General features: G+C 33.7%; 2 protein-coding genes across 2 annotated transcripts; both read right to left on the bottom strand.

The window, feature by feature from the left end:
* Window positions 1-684: 684 nt before the first annotated feature.
* Window positions 685-3,945, bottom strand: LOC132554788 (ubiquitin-related modifier 1-like). The gene is made up of 5 exons (XM_060219101.1): window positions 3,888-3,945; window positions 3,275-3,345; window positions 2,674-2,755; window positions 1,441-1,489; window positions 685-1,119 (listed from the first exon to the last, which is right to left on the bottom strand). The coding sequence occupies exons 1-5, from the start codon at window positions 3,914-3,916 to the stop codon at window positions 1,051-1,053; spliced, it is 300 nt and encodes a 99-aa protein (XP_060075084.1). The 5' UTR covers window positions 3,917-3,945; the 3' UTR covers window positions 685-1,050.
* A 1,287-nt stretch (window positions 3,946-5,232) lies between these two features.
* LOC132554780 (kinesin-associated protein 3-like) lies at window positions 5,233-23,624 on the bottom strand. Its single transcript, XM_060219091.1, has 17 exons — window positions 23,529-23,624; window positions 21,032-21,163; window positions 20,432-20,586; window positions 19,857-20,057; window positions 18,764-18,988; window positions 18,139-18,234; window positions 17,499-17,677; window positions 16,818-16,980; window positions 16,429-16,529; window positions 15,101-15,319; window positions 14,445-14,610; window positions 14,028-14,153; window positions 13,323-13,421; window positions 12,616-12,701; window positions 12,243-12,432; window positions 8,731-8,821; window positions 5,233-8,399 (listed from the first exon to the last, which is right to left on the bottom strand). Exons 1-17 carry the CDS (start codon window positions 23,558-23,560, stop codon window positions 8,168-8,170), a joined length of 2,493 nt encoding a protein of 830 aa, XP_060075074.1. The 5' UTR covers window positions 23,561-23,624; the 3' UTR covers window positions 5,233-8,167.
* Window positions 23,625-23,773: the final 149 nt, after the last annotated feature.

The following is a 23,773-nucleotide window of genomic DNA, read 5'->3' as shown; positions in this document are numbered from 1 at the left end:
TGATAATAAATCAAAGTTATCAAATATATTCTAAGACTCTTGAAATTTACAGCCAACAAAATCAACCACAAAACCAGCAAGAAGGAATCTTGGTATCCACCATAGTTTGATTTTTATTTATTCTATAGATCTTTTCCCTTCTTTTGTCTTCTTTTCTCTGTTTTTGCTCTTGATTATCAGTGCATAGAATTTCAAAAAATCCTTATAAGAAATGGTGATCATCAGTTTTATTGTCAAATACACGATAGCGGCCTGTCAGCCTGTTTCTTTTTCTCATCAGTCCTAAAACGGGCACAATTTGGGAGCAAGGGTAACATCAAAACAAAATTTGTGAAGGATCCATTAAATGCTTCCATGGAATGTAAGGATAGAAAATTATGACCATCAAATCCAGGATGGCAGTCATCTTGTTTTTCTGATCAATTTGGCAGAGCACATCTAAGGACCAAGGGGAACCCACATATGAAAATTCAGAATGATCCATCCAGTCATACTCAAATAAAAAGCACAGTCAAGTCCAATTTGGCTGCCATTCACATGGACTGGGATGCACAAAAAGGGACCACCAAGGCAAACCTACATTTGAAATTTGAAAATAATCATCAAACAATTCTTCAGAAATTTAATTAGTCTACCACCTGATGATAGGGACTAAAAACTCACAAAAAAACACAAAAGAATATGTTTCATCATTGTTCATTTAATAATATGAGATCCTCCTCAGAACAATATCTGACTCGCAACTGATCAGGACAATCACCTACACACTGAAGTTTTCTAAGTCATTACAACCGTTGCATCAAGTTGAATTTGGTAAAATGTAGAAGTGCCACAGGTATACCAAGTTTATTGCCATAGGTAGAATGTTCCCAACCACAGACGCACACACATCATTCATCAGCAATGGTCTGCACACTAGTATATTTCCTACAATCCTGATTCTGTGTTTCAAAAGCCCATAAAACTTGTGTGGAAGATGGAAATCACAATGTTTATTCCCTCTCATTGAAGATGCATGTATTTGATGAGATTTTTTCTGTGCTGGAGCCATCATCCTCCGTGTAAGGTAGATATGAACACTATCCGGTCATTATCCTTTATAGGGTAATCCAGCTCTCCCTGTAAGATAATGCATTATTCTGTATCTGAATCAAGATACTTTCTTTACATTCTTATCAAAACATAATGTAGAATATAACAATATATTTATTGTTATCTTAGAATTGGTTTTATAAAGCATGGCCATGAACAAGATGTTATTTATGTTGAGTTTTTTTCTCAATTATTATAATTCAATTTGGCATTTTTACTTGATCTATTGTTCCTCGATATGTATGGTGTTTTTTCATATCATATTTGCATAATCTTAGAATAATTAATCCATCTGATTAGAATAATTAAAATATAATAAATGTCTGTTATTAAAGTTATGTAAATTACCATTAATTCCCAGTCTGAATCATTGATCAACACCAGTATCCCTGGACGCCTGAGAACAAAGAGTAGAAATGGCTGACAGAGTTACAAAAAAGAACAAGTGACCCCAGAGGGATCTTGGTGTCCACTATTGTTTGATCTTATTTGTCCTTTAAAAGTGGAAACTTTTCCCTTACTTTCTCTTCTTTCCTCTGTTTTTTGCCCTTTGATATATGAAATATGGAAATTCCTGTTAAGAATTAGCAATAAAAATCTTCAGCTGTCAAATTCTGCTCTTCTGAACAGTCCTAAAATGAAAAGGGCACAACTATGGACCAATGGGAACCTACCGGTATATGATGAAATTTGAGAAAGAGCGATTTAAAACTTTCATTGTCAAAATCCAAGATAGTAGTCTTTCTACCATTTGGTTCTTCTGATTAGTTACAAAATCATAAGAGCTCAACTAGGGACCAAGGGAAATCTGTATATTAAACTAGACAAATATCAATCCTGTACTTCTCAAGAAATAGGGATTACAAACTTTCACAGTCAAAATCCAAGATGGCTACATTTCAGCAATTTTGTTTTATTTAGTAGTCCAAATAGCAAATGAGCTTGTGAACTTGTGACCAAGGAAAACCTACATGGAGAAAGATCCATTTAGTGTTTCTCAAAATAACGTGGATTGTTTACGGACAGATGGACCATGGATGAGGGCAATTTTAATAGCCCACCATCAGATAGATGATGGTGAGTTAAAAACAAGAGTCATAATGTGCCTGACTGACCTGATATTCAATACAAAATATGCTACATTTTACATTCAGAGATGTTCAGGTATTTTATTGGTGAAGGTAACAATGAAAAATTGAACATTTGAAAAGCATTAAACCATTTGACAGACCTGTGGCTGCATAAAAAATGAGTTCACTTAGTCATTTATTGAAAAAAACTTTTAAAGCCTGCTGGCAACCCCCTGTAGAGATAAAATATTTTAAATTCATACAGAAAGATATTTCAGCTGTAGTGAAATCATATATTTTTCAATTGGGTCAATCTTCATTTTTTTTTTTTTTTTTTTTCTAAATCAATATATCGTAGATATTTGAGTTCATGAATAGACATGGGTAAATAAATGTACTAATTTTAACAGTTCACGGACACATGAATTTATGCAGTTAGAGTAGTTATGAAATCCACAAAAATTAATGACTGTAAAGCAACAAATGTTGACCCCCAAAACTTAATACCAACACTGTGTTTCCTTGCATGAAGAGTTCTGGTCGCTCCTGTAGCATGGTGTCTCTCATCCACGGCAGCAGTGATCCTATTGTCCCTGTGATAATACAATCCAAGAGAAATTGTCTAAAGTTTTTTCAATGACTGCAATTACTTTGTACAATGCATATGTGTATTTTACATAAAATCAATTACAATTTAAAGGAATGGGGTGGGGTCCTCCTCTTGATCTTTTTATTTCAAAAAATGTCAAAAGTGATCTTTACTCTCTAATCAGGTGACAGACTGCCAGGTGTATACAATTTTATAACCTGACAATATGATACTACAGTGAATATTGAATATGAATCAATTCTGCTGAAGTGTTCCTAACATTTTTTATTTTGAAAGTTGTTATATAACTGCCTTTGATCCTTTAATATGGACAGATGACCACCACAATCTATAGGCAGAATCTAATGTTGTTATACTATCTGGTGTGAATTTGAACTATATATATATAGTGTAAACATATATATATATATATGTTGACTACTGAGGGATCGTGAATGGAAACACAAAGCAATTAATAAACTGTACATCAATTTATTGACCTGAAAATCTATGTTTTACTTACAATCTTTTTCAGACGCAGGTAAGGTGACTTCATGTTTCTTTATTTTGTTGAATAACAGCTCTGCTCCTCCACTGAAACAAATATTTTATAATTGAACTTGAATTTTGTGCAATATTGAAAATTTGGCAAATATTAACATACAATCCTAAGGTTTCTGACTATATACTGTTTCTGATTTTTTAATATTTTGTCTTTGTAGTGGTCAAATATGATCAAGACAAAAATAAAATTGCACAAAGTCAAAACCTTTCAGACTTCATACAGGTTTTATCCTTCGAGTTACTTCAGAGTTATCAATCCTGATAACTGACCCCGATGAAATATTTAAATCTAGTTTTGATTTATTTGATTTTTCCCTTTTTTTATTTTTTTTCTTTTGGTAAAAAACTGGGTTCCCGACTATTTGTGACATTTTGTGTAGGTCTCAGAATGTTGCACCATGTATCGGACACTGTATAGTAAATATTTATTGCTCAATTTACGATCAGAATTTCAACATCTGTGAATTATTCTCTATGTTACTTGACCGCGTCATACTGTTGGAAGGTATTACATTAAACATTACTAAAGCCCATTGTTCTTGTTTTAAGTGCGTCAAGATAGACCTCCATACCTGAATTCGAGAACAATTTGAAGCGGCATGCTTCGTGTCGGAGCACTTGGTAAATATTGTTCAACTTCCGGTTACAATGAATTAAAAATAGACCAAAAGTGAAAGTAGGGATCATCCGAGGATGTTCGACGCCCAGCTTTGAGGCATTGAAAATAATATATACTGTTTATATTCTGATCTATATTCTATGAAATCTAATAAAGTAGGTGACATCTATATGGCAGCTTGACAGGCTTTGTGTAAAGTTGGTTAAGAAAAAATGGTTTTCTTTTTAATTTATTTAGAAAGGATTTGTTCCAATTCATCAACCAAGCGAAGTGAGACATTGATGATTAAACAAATTTGACACTTTAGTGCTTATGATACTTTCAAGGTAAAAAAAAAACTCTTTTCAGGTGAGATTTTTGAGTTGGATACTTGACAATCATGTGTTTTCTTGTTTAATCTGAACTATTGAAAAACAGCATATGTAACACTCCAGAATTATAATTGTTCTGGCAGAGTAACAGCAAGCCAGTTGGCCTTTTATCAGTGAGTATACAGTCGTTAATTATATTCATTATCTAATTATATTAGATAAGGTATCATATGAAATAAACACAGCAAGATATTAAATTATGTTACCTTTGCACAATCTCATGAAGTAAGCAAATGTCAGGTTTTGAATTGCTTGCATGGGGAAAACAATGAAATGAAAAATTTAAAGAATGTTATAAAGAACAATATTTTCACCTATGGGCATTAAGTGTAAGTTTTAAGTATCCAATATTGGTTTGTGGGAAACCGCAAGAAAATGTTTGATATTGAGACAGCCATCTTGAATTTTTACAGTGAAATTCATTGGCGCTATTTCTCTGAAATTACTGGATAGTTTGATCCCACTGCATTTGTTTATTCCCCTTTGTTAATAGATGTCTTTTTGTTTTCTTTTTTTTTCAATTTTGAGACAAACCTCAAAAGAAAATCGTCAGAAAGGGTTATTTTGGTTTTTGATTGATATTAAAGTTTAAAGTTGGTATTAGTAAGAAAGAATTTCTTAATTTTCTTAATTTTACATGTAGGTTAACTTTACCAGTTTAATTTAAGTATATGTTTGACATTGAAAGTGAAAACAAGATCTCTAAATGACCTGGGCCCTTCATGATCATTCTCAGCTTCAAATTTGTATGTGAAATTGGTGTCAATAATGCAAATATGAAGTTTAGGCACATTACAAGATGTCACTTAAAAAGGGCATGTGATAGTAAACAATATTACAGTAACACCAAACACTCAATGTCTTGTTTAGTAAAGTGTCAAAGTTTTGTCAACTGTACACTTGGCAAGAAGGAACACAAACAAACTGTTTTGTTGGTCATGTAATCAATGTTTATTAAGTGAAAAACAGATCTAGGCACAAATCTGTCTAAATCAAATGCAAAATCAGTATCACCATCTCTCCTGCATATATCATTCATCTATCAGTGACATAAACATTTTACAAGTGACTGGCACATTCATTTATATGTTTATCAGTGCACGTATCAGCAACAAGTCTGTCTGCTTCAAAATATTGTCACTTATTTGACTAACAGGACTGTAGTCAGTTTCGTACCAGGGACAAATCACAGCAGTCACAATGTTCACCTTACACCCATAAAGCTTGCTTTTCACACACACAAAAAGCTTACGTACTCCACAACCAATACAAGGAGTAAACCTTTCTTTTTTTTAAAGTGTTATTGCATTTGGAAATAAATTTGTATATCAACAACTAAAATAACATAAATCAAAGACTAATGTACTGTCCCATCTTATTATTAAGTCCACCAGTGCAGTAGAGATTTACGGATTCGTAAACCATGTAGGCCTTGTACCCATACACAAGGGAAAAGATTGACAAGTATTGTCAAATTTCAATACCTTTGATTCCACTGAGTCAACAAGATCTGGAACTTAATAACATGTGCTGAATTTAATGCCAATTTCTGATAGATTTCACAGAAAACAGATCATGGATTGTACTGATGTGTATATATTGTTAAATTTTCAGATTTGGTGAGCAAGGTTTTTTTCTGCATATTGTACACCAAAACACTTAAAAATAGTTATAAATTAATGATTTAAAATAAATATGAAAACACATTGATTCATAATATTTGATTATGGAACAAATGGTACTGTACTAGTATTACAAAAGACAGCACATATGGAGTGATAAATACTGAAATAAGGGACACAATCACAGCAAATAGTAAATACTCATTAAAATGAGATTAAAAGATCAACATATAAAACAAATTTTGTTTCTCAGTGGACGGAACTGAAAGAAAAAACATAGAAAAATACAGCAAAACATATATGACACTAACATACCACGATTCAATCTGCAGACACACTGTCCAAGGAGACATCTATGCTCATGCTCCAGTGAGTTTATTTATTACTATAGTTATTTAATTTGCAGTTAAATATGCAAAAAGTGTATTCATAATATTCAGTATCAATTGGTGTAATCAATTGTACAACAATGCAACCTCTCTGAATAACGATGGTGTGTATAGAGATAAGTAGACGAAGGCAACAGGTAAAACAAGCGACTGTCAATATTAGAATCAGATCACTGTGTTCACACTTTTAAGCTATTCATCATTACCAAGAAAATTAGCCATATGTTATACTCAGTTTTAGAGCAGTTCATTTACACCTAAAAAAACTTTGTTTCACATGTTAAATGCAAGTCTACAATACTTTAGTTTATTAACTTTGTGATTGTGATGTTTTAGGAAGATATCTTTGTCAGACAAGCACACATTACATAGGCGTCCAGACAAACACAGCTGTACATTATGGTGAAGGGTGTTATTTATCAAGGTTTCTAATTTCACTAATTTTAAGGAAAAATAGATACCGTTGAAGATAAATTAATAATGCAAACCATTGTCCATATCATGACAGCCAGGAAAAATACATTCATTCTGCTACCAATGCTTGGTATATGCACTAAAACATATAAAACAAGTCCCAACCTTTACATTATTAACTCATATGTATAATTTTGGACCCAGAAAAGAGATCCATACAGAATGTGTATAGTTACAACACATTTATATCACAACATAGGTGGCACTTGGGAAACGTTTCACACACATCAACAGTATACATTATACTATGTATTCTAATAGAAAAATGAGAAGGAGTACAGAAAAGCAAGATAGAACATTAAATAATTGTTTTAAACATAATAACTTATTACAGTATCTCTTTTTATATAATCTTACCAATAAGAACACTAGTATTTATATTTTATGTATATATACAGTGTTATTATGAACAGAAGACAAGTGGAATGATGTTAAGCACACTAATATTACATTACCCTAATTTTACATCAGACAAGTCCTAGCAACACCTATATAAATACAACATACACTACGTAACATCTATGTAATGGTGGAAACCAGAGGTCAAAACAAATCTTCTATAAAAACAGCACTAACAAATGTCAATATTACAAAATTTATGTTAAAAATGCATGTATACAGTGCATCTTCGATGGGTTATGAAAGTCGCATCAAAGGACTTTGTAAGTCTAGAAATTTTGGGAAAAAGCCTGTCAACATTGTTTACATATTCCTAAATTATGAGACAAAACTGATGTGTCATGTTTAATAAATGATCTCTAAATCTTCAATGACGAGTTGTTTACAGTATATGTAATACAAGTACTTAGGTATCTCTTCAAATGATATAACGTGAGGTTTGCTTTATTGCTTTGAGTGCTTCAAGTTAAACCAGGAACCATTTTCATTATTGTGACCTTTGACCCAATGCTGTAAGGTGACATCAACACACTTACTGATTTGTTATCAAAGGAATGCAGCATGCCATAATAATTTGTATAAAGAAGGGTGTCATACGAAGGTCTAGGTAAAAATGATGGACTTCAGCAAAATCAGCCGTCTGAATGTTTCCCACCACTCCTTTCTCTGCTCAACAAGCCTACAGCACTACCAGCTATGCAAAATCTTCATATTCATGCCATTCAGTATCACAGTATGCTGAATTAGATGCTATAAATTATTTCTCCCCTATCCACAAATATAGATTAATACATACATTAAGATCTAACAATGTGTGAACATTTTGACATCACCATATTACAATGTTTCACAGTAGTTAATGGATCTAGGTGTAGAAAGGAGCTGGCCCTCTTTAATGGAATGAACCAGCCACACAAGTGTTGTTGCCAGTAGACTGACATGGTAGCTGTAGTAAAAATATCATTAAGGCATTATGAACTATCGCATGCCATAGCCGTATTGGTTGTAGTCATCCTCCTCCTGAGCACCATTGCTGATATAGTGACCATACTCATCCATGATTGGCTGGCCATAATTGTTCATTTGCTGACTATATGGGTCCAGTAGGTTCCCATATTCATCTGTTGCCTGCCCACCTTCCATTACAAATCCCATATGTGACTCTGGTCGTGCATAGGGTTCATATCCATCATCTACGTCACCACCATACCTACAGTTAGAAAACAGGGCTATTGTATTGTGAAACTTTCAATGAGCATTCTTCCTAAAGTAACTTAAGAGTATGAAGTTCTCATGACCCTGCCTATTCTTTCAAATAAAACCACCAGCATCCCTATCTAAAAAGTCCAACAAAATACCTGACTGCACTATGATCTTATTAGTAAACAAAACTATATATTTTTTCCATAGTCCATCAAACAAAATCCCTGATTTTGTGATTTAATCTATTAAACAAACCTTAATTGTTAAGTAAATCTACTGAATTGTTGAACGACGATTAAATGGTCAGTAAAATCAACAAATTATAAATTTATATTTACCCATAACCATATGGTTTTCCATCATACATTCCATTCTCATCAATGTACTCTGGTGTAAGATGACCATCCATTATTCCATTGTCATATGCATCTATAATAAAAAGAAGATATCATAAAAATCATTGTCATTGTTACATAAAATGCACCATATACATGATGTTAGTCAAAGTATGTACCAACAAGAACACAGACAGCAGTAAAAAGATGATCTGGATAGGAATGCTACTATCAATGTGTTTCCAACACAACCATCCTAACAAATCATCACAAATAGATGCAGTATGACTTTGAAAATATGGGTCAAGGTAACAACTGCGTGACAAGATTTTAAGTAGTGCATCAGCAAATTAATGTAGATCAATGTTATTGATTCTAAAAAATTTGAAAGTTCTATAAAGAACTGTATGGTTTTTATAACACATAGCCTTGTTGCTCTGGAAATCAAACAAAATGTACTTCAAATAAATTGTTTATGAAAGTATTGACAAACACGAAACACCACAGTTATGCTTAACAAGCACTTAATACCAGCTGTGCTCACAACAATAGACTGGAACTTTCCTACACAATATACATATGGCAATTGTTGACACAAAGACATCACAAAAGCTGACAACATAGATGTTTTCATCTGATGATTGTGTTGTTTCCCTTAGGAGACTCCAGCAGATTTGTACAGGAAACCTTTATATGGTAGCATGGTAGTATGTCAGCATGGTAGCATGTCCGCATGTCAAATTTCCAAGTCAAAGACTAATTAACTTTAGAAAAACTCCATTCCCCAGGTTAAAATGGATTTAACATATTCCTGCATGCAAACTATTAAAAGTTCTATTTAAAATCACACTCATGTCATTGAAAAGGCACATTCACTACAAGGTACAGGAATAATTCATAGATGTTATGTAAATGAATCCCATATTCTGGTAATGAAGACGAAAAGATTGTCTATCCCCTGGCTGGAAGGTTACATCATTGTGCAGTAATTATTGAAAGGAAATCATCGAAATTGTAAAACGAGAAAATCATAACCATCACATCACATGCTGCATAACAAATACACAAATGAAGGAAATTATCACTTTAAATGAAAATTGATAAATTACAAAATGACTGAATACACAGTTTAGGCTTCATTCAACATTTCCTTGGTGTGGAAGACTTATATCATGAGATGTGGTTACAATTGAGTTCATGTAATAAATCCTTCCACGACATATATACCTGATAATTTGTATTAAATTTCGAGGATATTTATCAAGAGTTGTTGACCAATTTTCCATAAATATTCTGTATAATATTGTAAATTTTGTTAACATATGTGTCAGAAAGTGAGAATTATGTAAATATACTGTATGAGAAGACAGCGCTGGTTTAAAACTTTGCAGTCAAAATATGACTTTTTTTTCAGAATTATCTACGTATCTACACTTAGGCCCTGTATACAAATAAAATTACAATAGACGCACAACATTAATATCCCAGAAATATCATGGATACTTCTCCGTTTACATCTACATTTCAATTAGAATGAAATCACTGAAATTGTTAGAAAATGAAACTGAAACCATGAGATAGCACTACTCTATTTACATAAGTATAACAAAAACCCAAAGGAAAGTCATTAAAAAGACTATCAAATACTTAGAGACAAAACTCCATGTTACATCTATATCCCTAACAGACATACCTCCATGTTACCCTCCTTACATCTAAACACCCCTCACAGTCACAGCTCCATGTTACCCTCCTTACATCTATACACCCCTCAAAGTCACACCTCCATGTTACCCTCCTTACATCTATACACCCCTCACAGTCACACCTCCATGTTACCCTCCTTACATCTAAGTACCCCTCACAGTCACACCTCCATGTTACCCTCCTTACATCTATACACCCCTCACAGTCACACCTCCATGTTACCCTCCTTACATCTATACACCCCTCACAGTCACACCTCCATGTTACCCTCCTTACATCTATACACCCCTCACAGTCACACCTCCATGTTACCCTCCTTACATCTAAACACCCCTCACAATCATATCTCCTTGTGACAATCCTCCCATCTACATCTCTAACAGCCATATATCCATGTTATCTTCCTCCCATCTACATCTCTAATGATCACACCTCCATGTAACCCTCCTCCTATCCACACCCCTCACAGTAACATCTCCATGTTACACTCCTCCAATTTATATCCCAAACAGTCACATCTTCCCGTTACCCTCCTCTAATCTACACTTCTTACAGCCATATCTCCCTGTTATCCTCCTCCACTATACACTTCTTACAGTCACATCTCCCTGTTATCATTCTCTAATCTACACTTCTTACAGTCACACCTCCATGTTACCCTCCTCTCAATAACACCCAAAATAATAAAACCCTTTAGTTCCCCTTTTTTCTTATCTGAATTGCTAGGATTGCAGTGGAAATACTTTGTAAAAAAAAAAATATCAGCTCACACCAACTGCTACAGAACAAAATTAATGTGATAATTATACCCAGTAACACAGCAGCACATGATGCAGGATCTATGATCACTTACCCTTGTTACCTAAAGTTTAAAATAAAACAGACTGTGAGCAGAGATGGTACATGGAAAGACTGAATACAGTGCCAGTACTTACCTTATCTAGTGTAATAATTACTTAGAAATGTACAGGTATTTTCTGACACAGTAAAGCCAGTTTTCTGCTAAATTCTCTAAATTTCTCTTAACCCTTTCGGCGCCGTAGGCGACTTAAGTCGACATGCAGACAGGCCACCGTAGGCGACTGGTCAACAATTTTTCCAATGATTTTGGATATTTTCCAGAAAATATTTGGCGCTGAGCTGTACATTGTAAAGGGTAAATTGGCGCCGAAAGGGTTAATAAATCAGTATGTCATAAAAAAGTTAACTGTATTGAAATATCATCTCAAAATACTGCTAAATAACTCCCACTAGACAACAAGATCAGTTAAAATTCTCCACATATACACCATCAGCTTCCGGTAGAAACTTTTGATATAAGTGAGGCATCATGTCCAGACTATAATGACAATCCTATTTAACAGAACATGATACAGATGTGATAGACCTCCAATACTTCTCCCATGATACTATATACATGGAAACTTTTGCTGCACTTTAAGTGGACCAATGTCTCCCAGTGTACAGCAGCTGAACACTTCAGGGTAAACAGACTACACCAATAGAGGATGTTACTGAATGCCCATGGGATTTTAGATATGGAATCAATTAACACAAGTATGGGTATAAATACATTCACTCGACTATAACCCACTGAAATGGCCACACTACAATAACTATTTCATTGTCCCTAAACTCACAAAATTATCTCTAGGTCTACAGACAAATTAAGTCTGCCCAGATTCAGTGTATCTCTGTCCCTAACTCATATCCATACCAATGGTCTGCAAAGGCTTGGATATCTAACTGTCCCAAAACTGATCCCAAAAGACATGGTCTCATACAAAAATATCTTTTACTGAGCTCACCTCCGTAGAAAAGGTCTGGTCGGTCAAGGATGTCAGCGTCCTGGAGGTAGGGGTCATACTCATCCTCTGGGTACATGTATGGGTCAGCCATGTCCTCCATCTGTCTCGTCTCAACCATCTCTAACCACTGGGAATTGTGCCAGCGGAACTTTTCTAATTGGATTTTTTTAGCCCACTCCTCATCAAATTCCTGTATATTACAACACACAGAATCAGCTTAGCAGTCACCAAACTATAGGCCTACAAGCCACATGTAGATAGTAGATTGAATTCCAAATACTATAGGTCAGAGAATCCCTTTAACCAACAAAAAATTCAGCTATATCAACATAGTTTCATTGTAAGTATTAATCTGTTTATAGTGTACACTTACTGCTATGATGTCCAGGGTGTTGTCACAAACTTTTCTAATCTCTGCATTTTTGTCATGCATGAGGTCAATCAGGTAGGCTGGGGCCTCTGACCAGTTGTTAAGGAGCATGTTAAGTTCATCACAATTTACAAATGTTATGTTCACCACAATTTGCCTATTAAAGTATTAAAACCGCTATTTGTAATATTTCTGATACAACACATTATCTACAAGAACTTTAAGACACCAGCATTTCATTTTGAGACTGAAAACACCATTACAATATAACTTCTGAACTATAAAATGTGATTTCTCAACATTTGAACATGATCCACTGCATAACATGACAGCTCACCAAATTAAAGATTACAAAGCTGTTATACTTTAGAGCATAATGTTTATGTGCATGAAATTTCTGTGTTATCAGTGAGTAAGGTGAGGATGATTTAAAACTTACTGCTAGCATATGAATAATCGTTTCTACTCAAAAGTATTGCAAAAACAGCTATATGTATAGATTACAAATAGGCAAATATATAGGATATTTGTATGCGAAGAAGTTTAGCAAAATCTACACAAGTTAATACTGAAACATAGGAGTAATATTCTGATTGAATTTCTCTATAAATTTTATGCCTGACATCAAAAGTAGTCCATTATGCGTGTATTTATGTGAATTTCTCAAGAAATCAACAGAAAATAGTTTTTTTCTTTTTCAGTAAAGATACGAGTGTCCTTGATGATGACCTCTCTTGTTGACTCATGGAAAATCATCTGGTAGAATACATAGACAATCTGACACACCATCTCGTCATCTTCTTGTTTTGCTGAAGTAAATGAGAGAATACGAATTCCATTATCTCATGATGTCTTGGTGATAAAACCCCACAGCACACTTTGGTAATTTGATAAAAATTTTATGTTTAGAAAAATGTAGCCAAGCCCACAGTGTTGTGAAGGAATACAAGTATCATTCTGTTTGTATAGTCTTAAAGGTCCCAACAGATATATCAGTTAAGTACCAATGATGATGTCACACCTGCTAAGTGTAATCCTGATGATAAAGTTTTCACAGAATATCTCGAGCTTATTATCAATGCATTCCAACAGGTTATAGCTATGTTCTATTCTGAAAACAGTTCTATTTCTCACACATTATTATGATGATCAATTGATATTAACATAAGAAAATCAAAACAACAAGTGATCACAGAGGGATCTCAGAGCCCACCATTGTTTGACCCTGTTTATCGCTATCTAACAGGTATCATGAGTATATAATGAGTCATCTCTACCGATGGTTAGGTTTTCTGCCTCATTCATGTATTTCTAAACCAATTTTCAATTAAGTCCGTCCTTTGGTCATGTAAATGCTTTCATAGAATTTTTGACCTTACTTATACACTAACAGACAAAACAAGGGTTTAACTTACCATTCAAAAGTTCAATAAGACACTGAATAATATTAGACTCTGCTAACATCTTGGCGCAGGCATCATCATTACACACAGTGCCGACTAGGATAATTACTTGAAGAACAATATCATCTTCAGTAGATCCTGCAACAAGTTCAAAGAGATATCACTAACGCTCATTTATCAGGCTAATGATGTATGGAGTATTTCGTTAAAATACAGACAAGGAAAACTTTTCTCTTGAAGTGCTGAAAGTTTTATCTGACAGTGTCCTTGTTCATTGATACCGTAGTCTACAATTATAAGATTAAATAAGATTTCTGTGTAATCCTACCTTTTTTTTTTCTAAAATTCTGATATTTTACAGATTTATAAATCAAAAACATTTACATGCCAGATAAATGGATTGGTATGTAATAGTATGAAAGTTTTCACCTGGCATAAGCCTATCTTTGATCCATGGTACCAGGTCATATTCACGCAAAATTAACTCATAATCGAGGTCAGGAATGGTCAAGTTCCCGAGGATCCCAAGGGCTTCCAGTGCAAACTCATCATCATCACAATTCAAGGTTGCCTCAGCAAGGTCACTGATATAGTCCTACAAACCACACAATAACCTAAAGAATTGACACTAATATTAAACAGAGAGAAAGAGAATTATACTCTATGGAATATTTCACAACCCTTATATAATGACAGCTACATGACATCTACCCTTTTTTCACAGCAGGTGCTTGTTATCATCCATAAACTTCTTATCACTTACAAAACCTAGTTAACAGCACTAAAAATGCAAGAGGTTTAGAACCTAAACATTTGTTTAAAACATGAAAGATGCTATACACTGGAAATATCTTCTACTAGGAACACAGTGGCCACACAAATTTCCAGCTGAAAATCAACACTGATCACAAGCTGATGAATATAATGACTCCCTATATAAAAGTATCAAACACCATGACAGAATGATTTATCTATAATTTCAACTTCATTTTCTTATTATTGGGGTATAAAGAGCTGAGGAAGAAACAATATGAAATGGATGTGATTTTTTTATATACATGACAATGTACTGTTGTACGACTTACAATAAATAAGTTTTTGGTTGGTCCATCATGCTGTGATATATTCCGTATCATTTTCATAAGCAATGGATCCTTAAACTTAAAAGCACGTTTCATCAGCATCTTTAGACCATTGCCCTCACAGATGATCTGGGCAGTACGTTTGTTGGCAGCCAGGTTTATACACAGAGCAAGTAGTTCCAGATCAGGGTTTTCAGGGCTCTCAAGGAACATCTTCATCACCTACAACACAATCCCCATATACTACCACTTCATCATAATATGCATCAGTATATGTCAACAACATTATTCATTACCAAGTTGTCATTTATTCGTGCGCAATGTTAATCAAGTACTTAACAAAATTAATAAAAAAAATCTAGTTCAATAAATAAGATATCTAATTTACTAAATAAAATCCAAACTTTGATGAATCTAACTTTGATGATTCAAATTTCTCTATATACAGTCAGTGTAGGTAAACATAGACTTGTCACCCATGCTGACAGAGTACAGTTTACAGGACAAGTTACTTACCATGGGTATACAGTCAGTGTAGGTAAACATAGACTTGTCACCCATGCTGGCAGAGTACACTGATAATGATAATTAAGTATTTATTTACATCTCCAACGGTGATAATAACAATTAAGTAGATATTTTCATCCCCAACACTGATCATGATAATTAAGTATACATTTATATCCCAAAACTAATTATGACAATTAAGTATACATTTACATCCCAACACTGATAATGACAATTAAGGCATACATTTACATCCAAACAGTGATAATGATAATTAAGTATATTTTCACATCCCCAACACTGAGAATGATAATTAAGTATACATTTACATACCAAACACTGACATTGACAATAAGCTATATATTAACATCCCTGACACTGATAACGACAATTAAATATAGATTTACATCCCAACACCGATAATGATAATAATGTATACATTTACATCCCAAAATTGATAATAATAATTTAGTATACATTTACATCCCAAAACTAATAATGACAATTAAGTTTACATTTACATCCCGAACACTGATAACGACAATTAAATATTGATTTACATCCCAACACCGATAATGATAATAATGTAAATTCCAAACACTGATAATGATAATTAAGTATTTATTTACATCTCCAATGGTGATAATAACAATTAAGTAGATATTTTCATCCCTAACACTGATCATGATAATTAAGTATACATGTATATCCCAACACTAATTATGACAATTAAGTATACATTTACATCACAAAACTGATAATGACAATTAAGTACACATTTACATCTCCAACACTGAGTACAGTTAACAGGACAAGTTACTTACCATGGGTATACAGTCAGTGTAGGTAAACATAGACTTGGATTTGTCATCCATACTGATATGATACAGTATGCACAGGACTATCAGGCGATGGTTCTCATTATCTGTAACACAATTCATAAATATTGTCAAGAATTGGTACAAACAACAGGGCACTTACACCTTGACTAGTAGATCAGTGGCATGTCCATATTATCTTTTCAAGCAGAATAATCAGGAATTTGATAATAGTTATACCATGGATTTTTTTTTTACAAATCAATAGATATATACACAGTAGAAAATAACAGCCACACACAGAGACAACCACATATGTGACAGCCCTGCTCTGTTTTACATTCAGAAGAAGAGGCATATAACCAAGTATAAAAAGGCATAACTGTTCTACTCACTCAGTAGGCCTACAAGCTTAGGGAGCAGGCCAAACTTTATCATTTTGCTACGTAGGTCAGCATCAAAGGAAAGATTTAGGAGCAGTCTAAGTGTGATGTTGAGCAGGTCCTCATGTTCACAGGGGACAATCTTCACAAACTTCTCCATGATGTTCATCTGGGCCTAAAATAGGCCACCAAATCATATATACTTAGTGTTTTACGACAGCTTACATCAATACCAATTAGGATACAGACTTATGGAATTAATGTCTGCAAGTTAGCATATAACACTTGGCATGATATTCCTCTAGGACATATTTAAAACCATAAACCTGATGTTAATTAAAAGAATTAATTGCTATCAATCTTAGTTTTCCATTCCATACTTGTGTAAATTGTATCTAATAGTGAAGAAAGCTACAACATAATTAAAATCAATATGATGAACTGATATTTGAACTTTCAATCAGAGTTAAAATATCTGAAATGATTTTGAAAATAATGACCCTTGATTTCCTTTTCATAACGTACATGACTATAGATAAAGAAGAAAACATGTAAAACAATCCAAGAGAATAGACTATATACTTCTTTCAGTAAGCCAAATGTCTGTGTGTACAAAGTAACTTTGCTTAAAACATCAAATATGAGTCCAAGTAAATGTTCCTCAAAATGTAAAATATCCTATCAAATATATACCATTTCCTGTTTGTTTTCTATGAAGATGCTAAGTTTCTTGAGGAAGGACACCACTAGGATAAGCAGCTCAAAGTTGTCACGCTCCATTGATTTCACCAGCATCTTTACAATATTTTTATTTCTCATCTTCATCTCCACTTTCAGATCCTCTGCCAGGTTCAGCAAGAGGTAAAATGCCACTGGAATGTAAGCACAGTGATTGTTAATGATAGGCATAAGAAATTTATGTACAAGAAAATGCACAGTATTATATTTGCTACATATATAAATTTTCAGGAAGAAAAGAAATTTCATGCACAATATACCTATACATCTGTATAAAAACATTGTACTGAACATTTCATACACATCATACATTTTTAAAAAAACATCAATAGGAAACAACACGCACATACTCACCAGTTCTGTGCATATCAAAGTATTCACCATTATACATGATGTACATACAAAGAAATATCTATACATGTATGGCTCTCGCACTATTATTCCGAATTGACAAGCAAACATAATAGTATGATTGTGTATATTTAATACTGTATATGTAATTACATTCAGTAATCATTTTGAGTGAATCTTTTAATTTAGACCAGGTTACAGTAAATACTGTTCTTGAAAACAATATTAAAAAAAAGTTACATACCTCGTAAAAGTTGCTCCTGTTTTTTCACCAATCCATCATATTTCTGTAAGCTTTTTTCCAAGTCCTCCTTTGTCTTCTTGTCTTTTTCTCCCTCAGGTACAAACAGTTAAGGTAAAATTCATCAATCAAGCATAAATCTTTTTTATCTTTACAATTATCGTAATCTTTCATTATTCTGATCTCTAGTACAAGTACCTATATGTAGTTATTGTTTCATGATCAAAGTTATTGGCTCTTCTATATCACCTTGATTTTCCACAAATAGCAAAATGTGTATGAGTAACCATGAAGAATTTATTTCAATTTTAATATAAGCCAAATATTATTGACTGTTTTTCCCTATCTAGTATTAACATGTAGCAGTTGATATAATGACATTACAACCATAATAAACACTTATTTCATGTATGTTTCCCACAAGAGAAGAAGTCTTTTTTTTAAATAACATGTCTTTTTTCAATGGTTGGTGCTGTCCCATGGTGGGATTAGGAGTATGAACTTTTTGCCTGTTTAGGTATTGATTCTAGTGACCATGTTTGGTCTGAATTAAAAGAAATTACAAAGTTATAATTATTTGCAATTTTTTCGAATCATTTCTGGGTGCAGCAGTATTATTAAAGGATATCAGTCTTCCTCTTTCTCTGCAGCTCCTCATTCCACATGTCATATTTCTTCAGCTCATGTTCCACAACATTCATACATAATGCTCCAATTTTGAAATGAAGAATAACTCCATGAAACTGTGTGAAACTTGAGAAGCAGAAGAATATATAAACAATATTTGTGGCCAGTTCTGTATTTTTCTTCCAGTCCTCTCGCAACACTCGTGCCAATGCTCCAACAACAGTTTCTGAAATGTACATAATAATAAGACTGAATTTTTCTTATTTAGGACTTGACTTTTCAGAATTGTGGTTGTTGCAATCCTTTTTCAGAGCCACAGTCAGATATTGCTGTTTTCATCATTTTGTTTCATTATTTTCAATTGTCAGTTACTTCACCATGAAATTTTTGGCTATCAAAAATAATATCAGATATGGTTACAATAAACTTATGCATTTCAGTATTAATCTTATATATATAAACTGTTGCACTGATTGTTGTTTTTGTACATTATTTACATAGCAATTATTGTGGATGCACAAATCTATTATTGCACTAAGTGGTTAAAAAATTCCTTAAAATTTAATCCTAAAGTAGGTACATTTACCTAAATTAGGTACATTGACAGTATCCATGTAAGTATCAGTTTAATCTACAAGATCATACATCTTTTTCTGATATCAGCAGTCAGAGACTTAATCTGTATTCCATCAGTGTTCTTTCTTGAATGACTTGTCAAGTGATAGAAATTGAGGTAAATCTAGAAAATGTTTATAAAGCTATGTGTACATATTCCCTCACTCACTCATGCTTCGAAAATTAAATTGAACAGTTTATGTAAAGTCATGCCAAATTTGGTGACTTGGGCTTCTATAGTGAAGCTCAGTGTTAAGCCTCATTAAAATATCTACCTGGTAACCAAAGTCAAGAAAAAGGAGATGCATTTGGATAACTATCAGACTTTTCACACTCACCTATGCTCATCCTACTAATTTGGTGGGGACACCAATAAAATTTAGAATGTAAACCTTCCATATTGTGCAAACTAATCATACTCTGAGTACAGATAAAACACTATACAACCTCCCACTATCAGTAATTATTAAACATTTTACCATTTTGAAATAATTCCTCAAGATTATCGGGATTTCTGGCTAACTGTAAAATGAGAGCAGAGCCTCTGATTTTTTCCGGGACATCTTCATACAACAGTTCCATGTAATCATCCACATCATTGATGTTTGCCACCTCATCTATCTCTGTTGCATCATATGTCGGGACTTCTGGCTTTTCCTGCAGTTGGGTTTTTCCAGAGGCTGTAATAAAAGAAAACTCATATATATATATATACATAAATATACAAACCATCCCTGCATCTTGTAAATGGACATCATATTTTCAACTAAAATGTAACTTTCCATTATGTGTTCTTTTGATTATTTTTGGTGGGTGTCAATTCCTTGTGGTTCTATAAACTTTCCCATCTTTAGTTGATGCAAATTCCTTATGGTTTTGTAAATCTTACTTTTGGTAGGTGTGAATTCCTTATGGTTTTGTAAATCTTACCTCTGTTGGGTGTGGATTCCTTATGGTTCTAAATACCCTTAGTTTTGGTGGGTGTGGAATCCTTGTAGCTGTGTAAACCATACTTTTGTTCGGTTTGGATTCCCTGTGGTTCTGTAAACCTTACCTTTAGTGGGTGCAGATTCCTTGCGGTTTTGAAGGTAGTACAGCAGCTGTTCCACTTCAGGCAATTTACTGGGGTGGATGAGTTTACACTTGTCAATAATCTCTTTTGCCAGCGATGACAAGTCACTGTTTGGATTCAGGCTCTTTACTCTTATACTGCCAACAAGAAGCACAAGAAAAAGACATTTGATTAGAAATAGTCACACTACTTAAATTTAGTATATGTTTCTTTGAGTTACTCCGTTTTAGATACAAAGTCCTATGTGTAGTGTTCAATGGTGAATAGGTCCTGCTGTCCTAATTTCTTCGGATACCAAAACATAAGCAGGCAGGTAGAGGATTGAACTGGGTTTTTTTTACCAATATATCATACTTGTATCTGCTTCTAACCTATCTATGCAGAATGGTTCTACACACTTTACATTGAATACTAATTGCAATCACCTCATCCTGGGATACTACATAAGAACACTGCTGCACTGGTACAATTCTTATTTGTATGTATATAATGAATCAGCATGAAGTCCAGACATATCTAAACTTTTCTTTTACTCTATAACATGTAGTTTGTTTATAAACAGGCTGTATTGTAAAATTTTACATTTTTTGACATTCCTTTCTTTCTCCCAGCATTGGATCTCCAAGTTCTCCGAGAATGGTTGCCTCCAATTCATAGTTTACAACAAGAGCTTTCTCTGTCGGATGAATGTCTATGGTTCCACCCTTCACTTTCCTGTATTTGAAAGGTAAAAATTCATCAGAATGAATAACATCAATTATCACAATTGCAATAAAACCCTGCTAGTTCAAGGAGTATAGGAAATTATACTAATAAAAGGTTAGTCATAGAGACAACCTGATAGAGATCATCCCTGTAATAAGACAATTAAGATCAGAGGGATCTTTGCACCCACTATCGTTGGATCACTATTTCTCTTTTTAAAAGTCTGATCTTTTCCCTTCTTTCCGTTATGTTTTGCTCTCAGTTTAGGACATCTGAAAATTCCTTTTAAGAAATAGTGACAAGGTGAACGTACATATGAAGTCTGAAGCATCACTTAACTAGTGCTTCCAAAGAAATAACAATTGCAAAATAGATTTTCATAGTCAAATTACAAAATGAACACCTGCCAGCCATTTTGTTTTTCTGATCAGTCCCAAAATCAAAGGTTACACTGCTTGCCAGAAATTTCTTTTTTTCTGTCTCTGATCAGTGTAACAAAATAAGGGTATATAACACTGTTATATCAGTCCCAAAATCAAATATATGCAACTAAGGACTAAGGCAGACATACGCAAAAAATTTGAAAATGATCCATCAGACACATTTCCTGAAAGAGTGATAACAATTTATATGACTGTCAAAACCAAAGCTGGATGCCTGTTAGTAGACAACAGACAACTGACAAAGGGTGAACTGATACCTGATGTGTTCAACAGAACCCTTGATGAAAATAGATTAAATGATCACTAAATAAATGAAATGGTTAGTAAACAAATTTGTATTATCACTGTACAATGTACTTTCAGTAGCAGTAGCAGGTTGGGATCATATCCTTGCAATTGGATACAAGAGGATGCACTGGAACTCCAATACATCTTTTTATTACATATGTTGAATATCTTCTTAAATCAAACACATTGACATACAAGTAATTTATAAGTCATACACTGCTCTAACAATAACCAGACAAAATGGAAATTTTTTTATTCATTCCAAATGAGTTATATTTCATATAATAAATATAGCATGACTCAAGCAGCCCTGCAAGACTCATGCAAAGCAAGTCCCAAAGCAAGTACATGTGCAAAGAAAAAAGTTAAAACTTTCACACATACTATAAGTATAAAGTTGTGACAAAGAAGTAGAAAGTCCCAGAACATATTCCTTTGCTCGAATGCATAACGGATAACATTAATAGCGGGTACATAGAAACAAACCATTCAGAACCCCTTGAGTGATTAATATCTTATTCAGCAAACCTCCACAGAATGTCAGGCAGAATAAATCAGGATATTATAAACTAGTTAGGAACATAATGAATACATTATGGAAGGAAAAGTTCCTTAAACATTAGGTTAAATGAATATTCTCACCAAATCTTTGGCCACATTTGTTTACCATGACAAATTTTATCCCATAATATGCCTACCATTGAAAGCCTTTGATTGTAATCTTCAAGTCGGGGTTCGAACTAGTGGCCCTTCGGTCTCTAGCCGGACATTCGATCACTTGACTAAAGGGAAACTCCCACTAGCTGAGGCTAGTAAGGTGACCTATACTTTCAACTTTTACACTACTTCCTCCTTCACAAAGTCTTCAACACCCTGGTTCAATATCACCATGGAAGCATCTCAATCTCCTATAGCTTCTACCCTTAGAGTGGTCAATGGCACCATGTCTATAATAGGAAGTAGTACTGAAAAACACCCTGCCACTGCATGGGTTCGAACTAGTGACCCTTCAGTCTCTAGCTGGAAACTCTATCGCTCAACTTAGGGAAATTCCCACTAGCTGAGGCTAGTAAGGCGACCTGTACTCTCCACTTCTTCATATGTACCATTATTTTACCATTTGATAATTTTATAATGAAATCCTTTTGTCAGAACAAAAGAATAAAACTGATAAGGTACAATATAAAGAATATGTTGGCTAGGACAAGCGCCTCAGTCAATAGGACAAGTTACATCTTAGCATAATTTTATTGTGGCTGTCTATTGGAATAAATTTTGTAATCTTCGGTGTGATCTATTCAATTGTAAAATAACTTCAATATGAAATGTTTGTTTTGCTCTTTAATGCCGGCTACCATAATTCATGTCTGGGTCAGTTACATGAACTGCGGAAACGCAACTTTATGATTTATCTGTGGACCAATGAGTCTAAGTCGAGATGATCTTAATCCCCCTAATGAGAAGATGCGTTGGAGTTCCAGCGCATCCTTTCAAACACAAAGATATTTCCAGTGCATCATCTCAAACCTACTGATCCAATGATGTGATAATTCTCTGTTTATCACAGTCATAGGATATGATTTTCAATAGATACTAATAAAAAAATCCATATCGACTCGCAATTTTTCTATGCATATAATTACCTTTTTAAATAACGTGCATCTTCCGCCTGCATCGTGCTTGTTTTTGTCCGTAATTAGATGTATCATTAAGTTGTTCTCAAATCCTGAATTTGTTTATAGACGAGACTTCCATAACTAAAATATTTATAGCCTCTAAATTCGAAATGTTGTGAAATATATTTCTTCTGACTATCTCATTTCTATATCAATATATCTATATGGAATATTTCTTAAACATTATAAGTGCGAAATTTGTATCAAATATT

This window comes from Ylistrum balloti, unplaced genomic scaffold (genome assembly GCF_031769215.1).
Source record: "Ylistrum balloti isolate Yb309-2 unplaced genomic scaffold, AGI_CSIRO_Ybal_v1 Utg370444, whole genome shotgun sequence".
In the NCBI taxonomy this organism is placed as follows: Eukaryota; Metazoa; Mollusca; class Bivalvia; order Pectinida; family Pectinidae; genus Ylistrum; species Ylistrum balloti.
The sequence above is the reverse complement of the archived record's forward strand: the minus strand, read 5'-3'. Positions and strand labels throughout refer to the sequence as shown.

Bases quoted from the DNA above. Each gene is read 5' to 3' on its own strand.
- LOC132554788 (XM_060219101.1), bottom strand. From the start codon at position 3,916: ATGCCGCTTCAAATTGTTCTCGAATTCAG. The intron at 3,346-3,887 runs GTATGGAGGTCT...TATTTGTTTCAG, and splicing joins CAAATTGTTCTCGAATTCAG to TGGAGGAGCAGAGCTGTTAT. The intron at 1,490-2,673 runs GTTGGTATTAAG...CTTTGTTCTCAG, and splicing joins TTCATGCAAGGAAACACAGT to GCGTCCAGGGATACTGGTGT.
- LOC132554780 (XM_060219091.1), bottom strand. From the start codon at position 23,560: ATGCAGGCGGAAGATGCACGTTATTTAAAAAG. The intron at 14,154-14,444 runs GTGAAAACTTTC...AACTTGTTGCAG, and splicing joins CAAAGATAGGCTTATGCCAG to GATCTACTGAAGATGATATT. The intron at 8,822-12,242 runs GTGAGCTCAGTA...TTTTTATTATAG, and splicing joins ACCAGACCTTTTCTACGGAG to ATGCATATGACAATGGAATA.